The sequence below is a fragment of the Lipotes vexillifer genome, unplaced genomic scaffold, assembly GCF_000442215.2.
Source record: "Lipotes vexillifer unplaced genomic scaffold, Lipotes_vexillifer_v1.1 scaffold1442, whole genome shotgun sequence".
Taxonomy (NCBI): Eukaryota; Metazoa; Chordata; class Mammalia; order Artiodactyla; family Lipotidae; genus Lipotes; species Lipotes vexillifer.
Genome location: NW_006797379.1, coordinates 1,353,189 through 1,364,630, shown reverse-complemented (window position 1 = coordinate 1,364,630; position 11,442 = coordinate 1,353,189). Strand labels below are relative to the sequence as shown.

Sequence of the window (11,442 nt, the reverse complement as noted above, 5' to 3'; positions counted from 1 at the left end):
TTTCCCTACTATAGTAAGCAATACAATCACCTTTATGCTTTTTGTTTCAGATATTAAGAAGTGGCCTCATCTTTTAACAAGACAAATTCAGAAAGTGAAATTCTATAAAAGGGACATGGTTTCTACAAGTAAATGGCAGGGGAACAACAGGGGTACACTGTTCTAGATGAACAGAAGCTGAAGAAATACAACCAAAGGATATGTGCAGACTTCATTTGGGATACAGTTTTGGAGAAAACCTGAAAAATCTGGTTAAGGATTGGTATTAGATGACTATTACCAGTTTACATAAGAAAATATCCATACATTTTAGCAATGCAAACTGCAGTAGGTGAGAAATGACATGTCTGGAATGCTTAAACTATTTCAGTAAGAGGAAAAAAAGAAAGGAGGAATAGACAAAGCAAACGTGGCAAAATCTTTAAGACTGTTGAATGTGGGTGATTGGTATACGTATGTTCACTGTATTATTCTATTTTTGCGAATTTACCCTTGAAATTTTTCATAATTAAAAAGAGAAAAGCAGGCAGAGAAGGAATGGTCAAGCAAAAGAGACCAAAAGAGGAATGGTTAGAGAGGTGGGAGAAGCAGATGAAAGTAGGAAAAACGAAGCGGGGAGGGGGTGGCCAGCAGTGTCAAATACTCCTCAGAGAGACCTCCCTTAAATGTCTCATCTAAAATGATTCCTGCCCCTGCCCCTTCCCTCACACTTCAAGAGTACCCTGGTTTATTAACCCCACTGCTCCTATTACTACGGGAAATTATTATATTTATTTGTTTAAATACTAATTCCTTGTCTCCCCCACTAGAATGCAAGCTCAGTGAGACCACAGAAGATCTTGTCAGTCTTGTTCACATTGCATCCTAAGTACATATAGAAAGACCTCAATCATCTGTTGAATGAATTGCGTGAACAAATCATACAAAGAGTCACCTTTCTGACAATCTGCCACTAGTTTAAGCAACCAGGAAATTACTGATGACCATAGTGAGAGAATGGAGCCGCTCAATGGAGCGGTAGAAATGTACGACAAACAGGCTATGGGATAAAAGCAGCCAAAAAAAAGTAATAGAAAGCACAGACCACTCTTTAAAGAGGCTTTTTGTTGAAAGAATGCAGGAAGATGCTGCAGAAACTTGAAAGATAGGCCAAGTCAAAGAAATGGTTTGTTTTTCTCAACACTAAAGTGTGTCTATCAGCTGAAAGGAAGGGGCCAGAGTAGATGGAGTGATGAAGGTTCACTGAACATTCATTTGTATAGCCAATATTTTTCAATGTTTTTTATTGTGAAGAATAACATAAAGTGCAAAAAACAAAACCAAACCTCCCAAACCCAAAACCAAAGTACACAGCTCCATGACTGACCACAAAGTGAACAGTCATCTGGCCAAGAAATATAACATTGCCAGAACCCCTCATCCAATGTAACTACTTTCCTTATTTTGCCGCAGGCTTCTGCCATCTAAATAGGGACCCTAAAAACTATGCTTCAGTTTGTCTGCTTTTAAAACTTTATAAATAGGATCATCTATGTAGTATTCATTCTTTTGTGTCTGAATTGCTTTTGCTCAACATTCTTGTGAGATTTACCCAAGTCATTGTATGTAACTGTGGTTTGTTCATTTTCTTTGCTGTATAGCACACTACACCCACGGGCAAAAGGCTTCAGCCTATTTTTGTATCGCTTTTGAGCTACAAATGGTTTTTACATTTTAAAAGTGTTAGAAGCAAATAATAAACAATACAAATATGTGACAGAGACTGTGTGTGGCCTACAAAATCTAAAATATTTATAGTCAACCCCTGCTGTATTCCATTGTATGAATATACCACAATTTATTAGTCCATTCTTCTGTTAACAATCTAGTTTCTACCTTTTGGCATAATGCTGCCATAAATAATGCTGCTATAAATATCTGGGTACTTGTTTCTTGATGTGCAAGTACCTTGATGCATAAAAACTGGGTGCATGCCTAGGAATAGGATTACTGGATGAGGTTATACATGTATCTGACTTTAGAAGAAAGGCCAAAAACTGCTTTCCAAAGAGGTTATATGAGTATTTACATTCCTTCCAGCTATGTATGAAAGCTGCCACTGCTCCACAGCCCGTCAGCACTTTGTATTGTCAGTCTTTGTACACTTAGCTACTCTGGTTTTAATTTGCATTTTCTGATTAATGAGGGCAAGCATCTTTTAATAAGCTTACTGGCCATAGGATATCCTCTTTTGTGAAGTCCCTACGTCTCTTCATGTTTCTATTGGGCTGTCTTTTTCTTATTGATTGACTGGAGTCCTTGACATATTCTGGAAACAAGTCCTTTGTTGGTTATATGTTATAAATTTCTTCTATTTTTTCAATGGAATATTTTGATGAGAAGTTATTAATTTTAATGTAGTAATAATTTATCAATCTTTTCCTTTATGGCTCATACTTTTTGGGTTGAAAGACTACTTTTTCTACACCAAGGTCATGAAGATTCCTCCTATATTCTCTTCTAGAATCTTTCTTCCCTTTTCCCATATATATGTAAGAAAAAAAAAAATATATATATATTTGTAATATACTTGGAAATGATTTGTGTATGGTGTGAGGTAGTTGTTTTATCTTTTTCTGTTTGAATACCATTTTTTCCATCATGATTTACTAAAAAAGGGTGCTATTTCCCTACTGCTCTGCAATTTCCAATGGTTGTAAATCGAGTGTCCATATATGTATAGGTCTGCTACTGGCCTCTCGAGTTCATTGCACAATTCTATTTTCTATAGTTGTTTTAATGCCATACTGTCCGAATTATAGTCATAGCAAGGCTTGATACTTGGTAAAGCAAGTCCTCCTATCTTGATATTCTTCAGGAGTGTTTTAGCTATTCTTGGTCCTTTGTATTATCATATAAGAATCAGTTTATTAAGTTCCACACAAAAAAACTGTTAGGATTTAAATATGATTTGCATTGAAACTACAGTTATGCTGTCCAATATGGTAGCCACTAGTCACATACAGCCACTGAGCACTTGAAATGTGGCTAGCCCAAACTGTAAGTGTAAAACCTGCAGTGAGTTTCAAATAAAAATAATGTATCATGTCTCGATCAGTTTCTAATGCTGATCACATGTTGAAATGATAATATCTTGGATATACTGGGTTAAATAAAATATATTACAATTAATTTTAGCTGTTTCTTTTTACTTTTTTAATGTTGCTACTAGAAAATTTAAAATTATGTATGGGGTTCACATTATATTTTTTTATTGGATAACACACATCCTTTATAACGCTTGGGTCTGTCATAATGTGAATACGGTACAACCTTCCAAGTTACTTTGGTCTTTTAAAATTTCCTAGCATTTTCTAAGTTCTCTGCATAAAGTTCTTGCATAACTTCTGCTAGATTTATCCCTAGGCTTGATTTTTTTTTTTTTTTTTTTACTATTGTAAACAGTATCTTTCTAAAAAAATTCCATTTTCTGTTGCTAGTATACAGACATGAAATAGATTTTATTTACTGACCCTTTATCCAGCAACTTTGCCAAGCTCTCATTAATTCCAAGGATTTATATGAAGATTTGGATTTTCTATGGACACAATCATGTTAACTAAATAATGACAGTTTTTTTTGGCCGCGCTGTGGGGCTTGCGGGATCTTAGTTCCCTGACCAAGGATCGAACCCAGGCCCCTGGCAGTGGAAGCGTGGAGTCCTAACCACTGGACCACCAGGGAATTCCCAATAATGACAATTTTATTTCTTCTTTTTAAACCTTAAACTGCACTTCTTTTGGATGCCTTACTTTACTTGCTAGTACCTCCAGGACAATGTAAACAGAAGTAGAATAATGGGCATCTTTTTCATATTCCCAATCTCAAAGGTAAAGCTTTCAATAGTAACATGAAGATAATTATGAGTATTCTAGATCTATGGGGTTTGCTCATATTTAAACCCCATAATATTGATGTCATAATATCAATGAATTTCTTAGTTATTTCTTATAGTATAGCTAACACTCTAAAAATCTCATTTTTTAGCTTGAAGCATTTATTTTTAAATCTCATCAAAACACATCCACTAGGGAGTACTTACTTAAGAATCATAGTCATTGTTTCTTTTCGATCTTTTCCTTGGAAAGGTAGTGTACCAGTGAGCATCTCAAACTATAAAAAGGCAAAATAATCAGAGGTATTAGTCAGTAGGTATAAAATCTCAAGGCTAGAAGATAAAAAAAGCATCATCTTAATTACAACCACATCTTCTAAAATTGCTAGACAATAAAACAAGTGATTTATATTTCTACTATATTCACTAGTGAACTTCAAAAAAAACACCCCAAACCTTACCATTAACACACCGAAAGACCACCAGTCCGCACTCTGAGTATGACCTCGACGATTAACTACTTCTGGAGCCATGTATTCCACAGTTCCACAAAAAGAATATGCTTTCTTTTCATGGTCAATAGACTCTTTACTTAGGCCAAAATCTGCCAAAATAAATATCAAGTTCATAAATATCCTACAATAATTTGCACACGTGAAGTTTAAACTTTGAGTTCCAAAGTTTACATTAATAGTTCCAATATTTACATTAATTATTTAAAAATTCTAATTCAAGTTTTTAACACAATGTGTTACTTAATATGTATACCATGATCAACCTTAAAGGAAATTAATTATATAGAGTAGGAGAGACTATTTTAACAAAATGAGGATTTTTACCTGTTAACTTGATGTGACCTTCTTCATCAAGAAGTATGCTGAAAGAAAACAAAGTTAGAAAATCTTTTCAAACCATTAAAGAGAGACTTTGCAAAGCTAAAACTGAAATTACTTTGTTAAGTATCAGATCATCACATTCATTCCAAAATATTGCTTTAGACTCTGAATAAAAAGGCGAAGGTAAAGGAGGAGAAAAACTATTTTTTTGGACACACATATATAACGAATCCCAAAGGCAAAGCCTTATAACTTGTATTAATGAGCCAGGGACACTTGAGATTTTTTTTTTGGCTGTGCTGCGCAGTTTGCGAGATCTTAGTTCCCCAACCAGGGACTGAACCCAGGCCCCAGCAGTGAAAGCGATGAGTCCTAACCACTGGACCGCCAGGGAATTCCTTCCTAGCTTTTTTTCTAACACAACTTGCACAATCCTCTTCTCCTCAACACACCTTCCTCATACTCCTTGTTCTTCTTTGACCCATCACTACATTGTATATATTATCCAGTGTTTTCTCTCTTTTTCAGTAAACTGGGAGCTCCTTGAGACTTTGACCTTATTCATCTTGTAGCTCACTGTTTGGTAGAGCACAGATAAATAAGAAATGTATATTGCATGAATGGGGCCAGTCTACAAAGGGCTGATAGAGCATTCCAAAGAGTTTGGATTTCTTCTTAAGGGCAATGAAGATCATAAAAGGTTTACATGCATGGAAGGTAAAGATAATCAGATCTGCAATTTTAGAAAACAATTTAGAAGGAAAAATAAAGAACATTTAGTGTGCTCTTAGGTATGACTTATGATAAAGAACAACAACTGGAGAAGACACTCCAGTTTCTGGCTTTAGCAGATACTTGAGTGGAGAGTAAGGTCGTTAATTAAGGAGCTATAGAAAGGAGTAAGTACTAAGCTGTTAAGCCAGTTACTGCATTTCTGGATGGGTATTTTAGTATACTGACTTGAAAGGTCAAGTAATAAGGTCAACTATTTCACTCATATTCAAAACTATTCCATAATATAGGCATTTCCTTACTTTTAATACATTTAATTCCTTACTTTATCTCCTTACTTTTAATTCTTTTAATTAACTAAAAAAATGTGCAAGCCAAATTTTGTTATAATAAAATTTTACTATGTCAAAAATACTACCAACCTTCCTATATCATCAGTTCAACTATGATTACAATAATGTTTACCAGTGAGGGTAATTCAGTAGGGACACAGTGTTCAAGTCTCTTTCACTACAAGGGACTTGTTATGAAAAAAATACTGATCTTGATTATGCTTGACTAGAAAGCAGACCAACACATTTAGGGAATATAAAGGGAATTATTAGGTATGGTGGGAATCATCCTCCCTTCTGTCTAATCAATACCTGGAAGACAGTTCTAAAAAAAAAAACAAAACAAACCTCAAATCATTCTTGGTAGTTTTGAAAAAATTAAAAAAGAAAACATGGCTAAAAGGGCATTACTTATACTTCCTATAGCAAGTTCACTCTAAGATAACCATGCCCTTCATCTTTGAAAGAAAAAGTCAACTGTATTACTCTCAATAAGCAAAGTTCCCTTTCAATTATTAATAATTATTTTTAGCCATATTTACTGTAACAGAGTTCTAGTTTAAAAGGATCTGGAAAACCCCTTATAATGCATAAAACAATTGGTCTAAAAATTTAAATTTCTCCTAAGCTCTACATGATGTTATCACTTGGATCATTTAACAATTAAATGTTATTTCAGTTTAATAGTGTAGTCTAGACATTTACGTGAAAAAATCTCACTATAAGCAATCTTACCCACATTAGATCTTATTTGATCTTTGAGACAGGATCCATGCTTTATATATAATTTTAAAACCAACATTAATACAATGGTCTACAATAAATACATTCAATTAAATGATATAAAACGCAAACACATTTTTATTATGAATGTTTAATCTTATGTTCACAGTAATTTTTTTCTTCTAAGGACTATATGCTTGAATATTCATTCTCATTAGGAATTATATTTTATGTTGTGATAGTTAGAAATTGGGAAAATGATGAGAAAAACTCAGTCATTATCTGGGGAACAAAATCAGAACCATATGAAACTTATCCGAAAACAAAATACCTGAAAAACAAACGTAAAATATGAAAGTATAACAATTTCTAAATGATCACTTAACAGGATTCCAAAGGAGCATTTCCTTTGTTTCCTATTGTAATATATAATTTAAATTTTGCATGTAACATTTTAAGGTAAGTAATATCCAAATTCTTGATAAAGATGATAGTTACACAACTCTGTGAATATACTAAAAACCAGCGACTTGTATACTTTAGTTTTAATAGCTGGATATTTAATATATCATATAGGTCCAAAGATCAGGACACAAAGATTTATGTACAGTATTTATTTAATAAAGTTTAAAACAAATGAAACCTATATTGTTTAAGAATGCATACTTAGGTGGTAGAACTATTTTTTTTAATTAAAAAAATTTTTTTTCAGTATAATTAAAGGTTACTTTCCATTTACAGCTCTTCCCCAATATTGGCTATATTCCCTGTGTTGTACAATACATCCTTGAGCTTAACTTACACCCAATACTTTGTACCTTACCGCTTCCCCACCTCTATATTCCTGCCCCACCCCCCAGCAGCCACTAATTTAGTTCTTTTTTATGGCTGAGAAATATTCCATTGTATATTTATAACACATCTTTATCCATTCATCGGTTGGTGGACAGCTGGGTTGCTTCCACATCTTGGCAATTGCAAATAATGCTGCTATGAACATTGGGGTATGTGGACTATATCTCAAAAAAGCTATTTTTAAAAATTCTTGATAGAACAAGGCTCTTGTTTATATCCTTAAAAAAGGAGGAAAGAAAACCTTTCTTTCTCAAAGTGGTAGATAGTAAACACTAACAAATTAAAACACAGAAGTGTGTACAATTTAAATAATATTAGCTTCTTGATAACCACTACTATAAAAGTAAAGGGAAATTTGCTTAACTCTCATTAAAAATTTGAAATCATGTGGAGAAGAAAATTTTCAATAAATGGTATTTGGAGGAAACAATTAGCTCCATGCCATCCCTCACACCAAAAAATTTCTAGATGGAGTTAAAAGTAAAAAAAAAAAAAAAAAAAAAAAAAAAAAACCATAAAATTAGAAGAAAAAAATCTTATCATGAGAATTGGAAAAGCCCTTCGAAGAATAAAAGTCACAAAAGAAACCACAAAAGAAAAGACTGGTAGATCTGACAGAAAAATACTTGTGTAGGTTAAAATAACACAAAATTAAAAGATAGGGACTTCCCTGGTGGCACAGGGGTTAAGAATCCGCCTGCCAATGCAGGGGACATGGGTTCAATCCCTGGTCCAGGAAGATCCCACATGCCGCGAAGCAACTAACTCCGTGTGCCACAACTACTGAGCCTGTGCTGTAGAGCCTGTGAGCCACAACTACTGAAGCCCACACGCCTAGAGCCTGTGCTCCACAACAAAGATAAGCCACTGCGATGAGAAGCCCGCACACCGCAACGAAGAGTAGCTCCCACTTGCCACAACTAGGGAAAGCCTGCGTGCAGCAACAAAGACCCAACACAGCCATATATACATACATACATACATACATACATAATAAAATAATAAAATTAAAAGATAAACTAGAAAAGTGTATTTGCAACATATGTCAAATGGTTAAATTCTTAATTTGTATAGAAAGGTCTCTTACAAATCAATGGGAAAAAAACAACACTCCAAAAGAAAAATGAGCAAAGGCCATGAACAGAAAAATCACACAAAAATACAACTGCCAACAAACCTATGAGCATAGATTTCCACTTCATTAAAAATCAAAGAATGCAAATGAAAGCAAGGTAACGTTAACAGGTATTTTGATTAACAGATATTTAAAAGTATGAGAACATAAAGTGTTAGCAGAAATGTGAAGCATAGGCATTCTAATCCAATGTTTGTGGTAGTTCTATGAAATAATATTATTTTATATTACCCCCTAAATAATTATATTACACTGTATTCAACTTAGCAGCATGATTCCTTACTTTTCTGGTTTTAAGTCTCTATAGATTATTCCCAGGCTATGTAGATGGTCTAAAGCAAGCGCAAGTTCAGCCAAGTAGAATTTGACATCTTCTTCTGTGAACATGACCTAAAATAAAATAATAATTTTTCTGTCTTTATTTTCTTTTTGCATGTGCTATTTTTTTAAAGTTCCACCCTACAGTTTAAATATCAAAAAATTATAAATATGCTAATTACACAATTCACTTATGAAAGAAATTTTCAAAAATGACTGAGTTAGTCAACTAATGACTTACTAAATGCTAAATAGGCACTGTGGGGAAAATAATTTTACATTTTGTTAAGTTACAACTATATTCAGATTGTGCCATTGTTGTTCCATCACAGTTACGTCTTAGAAATGAAAAATGATCTTTATAATGCAGGCTGAATTTCCACTACTGATTGTTTAAGGATATCTTGTTGTTATATTATTGCTTCTGAAAAAACTATAACTAAAAGAAGCAGGGCAAAAGACAGTTTATCAATTTAAAATCTACTTTCTGAATAAATTCAGAAGTTAGGAAAATAACTCTTTTTGGCTCTGATTCGTCAATGTAAGAATCTTGTGCCGCTTGACAAAATACGACAAGCATAATATTGAAATATAACAAAGCTTTAGTTGAAAAAGGATGTGTATAAATAGATTTAAAACAGAGATTAATTATATACCTCTTTGGATAAGCGTGTAAACAAATCTCCTCCCCTGAGAAAGTCCAATATAAGATACAACTTCCCTTCAGTTTGAAAAGCTGAATGAAGAAACGAAAATTTCCATTTAATTCATAGTTTAATTTGGGGGGCTTACATTAGGTCAACTCATTCACAAATGAATACTATTTTAGCAAATTAATGACTACATCATAGATCTAAACTGATTTTTATTTAGAAGTTAACCAATTATTCCTCCTAATTTCCATGGAGAAATGTTAAATGCAGTGTTTCTTATTATGGAACCACTAAAACATTTGTTAGATTTTATTCAGGCAACAGTCTCTCAGGAATACAACAGTTCTAGAACATGCGGTCAATAAGAAAAATTCCCAACAGAAAGGACTTACTTAACCATGAAACAAAATACAAAATACCATGTCACTTAACTACAAAAAAAGGTGGATTGGTTAGCTTTAATTACACAGAATAAGAACATCAGGACGTCGATATTGGGGATCTTTCTTGCCTGTAAGTTAGGCTAACACATATAGACTATAAAATACTGGTACATTATTATTATTATAATTTAAAAATGATTATTATTACCTGTTCCTATGGCTATCACTCAGAAACTATAATGTTTAAAAGAAACACGAAGCTAAATGCAATAAAAGCTTCTAAAATTTATCTAAGAAGTAATGGTTTAATTTCCATGACTTTACTATATGTATCTACTAGACACATACAAATATGCACACATAAATATTTATATACATTAGTATATCTGAATGCACTCAGGGAGTGGGAGAATGAGGTAAAGGGATGAGATGGCAGGTTGTTCATAACTTACCATAATGCAACTTGACAATAAAAGGATGGTTAACTTCTACCAAGATATCACGCTCCATTTTTGTCCGAACACGGTCTCGAACTATAAAATATTACACATATGGCTATACTGTAATAGCTTCCAGAGACAATCTTTAAAACAAAATCTCTTCGGTGACTATTTTAAATAAAATTTTGCTTATATGTATAAAAGTGTGAATTCACATATAAATAAAATTACTTATATGTATAAATAAAACTATTCATTACTCTTGAATTTTCAAAATTAATAACTATTTTTTTACTCAATTATGTTACCAGAAGAAATTGTATATATTTATAAAATCTGTGCTTTATATTAAAAAAATACAGAGAACATATTAGATGTTGGCGTTAACATCAGATTTCCAAGTATTTTGATCAAAGTTATGAAAAACAGTCAAAAAAGGAGCAACTTTTTAAAAACAAGGCATTCCAATGAAATGTTAAAACACACACAAAAAATGAAATAGGTTTTAACACTTCTCCCTACCAACCTTATCAACTCAATTCAACAAACATTCATTAAGCATCTAAAATATGGGGCAGACATGGTGAAGGACAGATATACTCCAAAAGGTGTATTTTGAGGGAGGCAGGAGAGGACAGATACTGAGAGGAAGTACTGTGGCGCAGCTGAAAGAGCAAAGGCTTTTTGGAGTTAGAAAAATCTGGATTCGGATCTGTGTCATCTTGAGCAAGTTACTTATTTAAACTCTCTGTGCCTCTATTACACCTCTCATCTATAAAATGGGGACAACACCACTGTATCTTTGGGGGCTATGTGACCATTTGAGATAAGGTTTGTACATCGAGAGCCTCGCATATAAGAGATATTCAATTAAGTAGTAGTTATAGCACCATGAATATGATAAAGGGATAAAATGATGTATTACCACCAATAAGCAGTACAAGAATTCAGAAGAGGGAAAGATCAGTTTTACTTGCATAGGAAGGCTAGAGCAAAGAGGTGGGGTTAGGGACTTTTAGAGTGGAATTTATATGGGCAAGAAGGATTGGACCGAGAGAAGAAAAGTCCAGGTATCGAGTGCAAGCAAGGTATCGAGTGCAAGCAAGGACATGGAGGCATGCATGATGAGCAAGAAGGAACCTAATCAGTGTGGAAACTGGG

The 11,442-nt window shown here is 33.5% G+C and overlaps 1 protein-coding gene across 5 annotated transcripts in view; it reads right to left on the bottom strand.

The window, feature by feature from the left end:
• Positions 1 to 11,442, bottom strand: part of RPS6KA3 (ribosomal protein S6 kinase A3) — a 106,227-nt gene that overhangs the window by 26,130 nt on the left and 68,655 nt on the right. For all 5 annotated transcript variants that reach the window (XM_007469305.1, XM_007469306.1, XM_007469308.1 and 2 more), the window contains 6 exons: positions 10,294 to 10,374; positions 9,462 to 9,541; positions 8,771 to 8,877; positions 4,714 to 4,751; positions 4,336 to 4,478; positions 4,082 to 4,152 (listed from right to left, as the gene is read on the bottom strand). In XM_007469305.1, the coding sequence (XP_007469367.1) occupies positions 4,082 to 4,152; positions 4,336 to 4,478; positions 4,714 to 4,751; positions 8,771 to 8,877; positions 9,462 to 9,541; positions 10,294 to 10,374 (520 nt within the window). The remainder of the gene's footprint in view (positions 1 to 4,081; positions 4,153 to 4,335; positions 4,479 to 4,713; positions 4,752 to 8,770; positions 8,878 to 9,461; positions 9,542 to 10,293; positions 10,375 to 11,442) is intronic.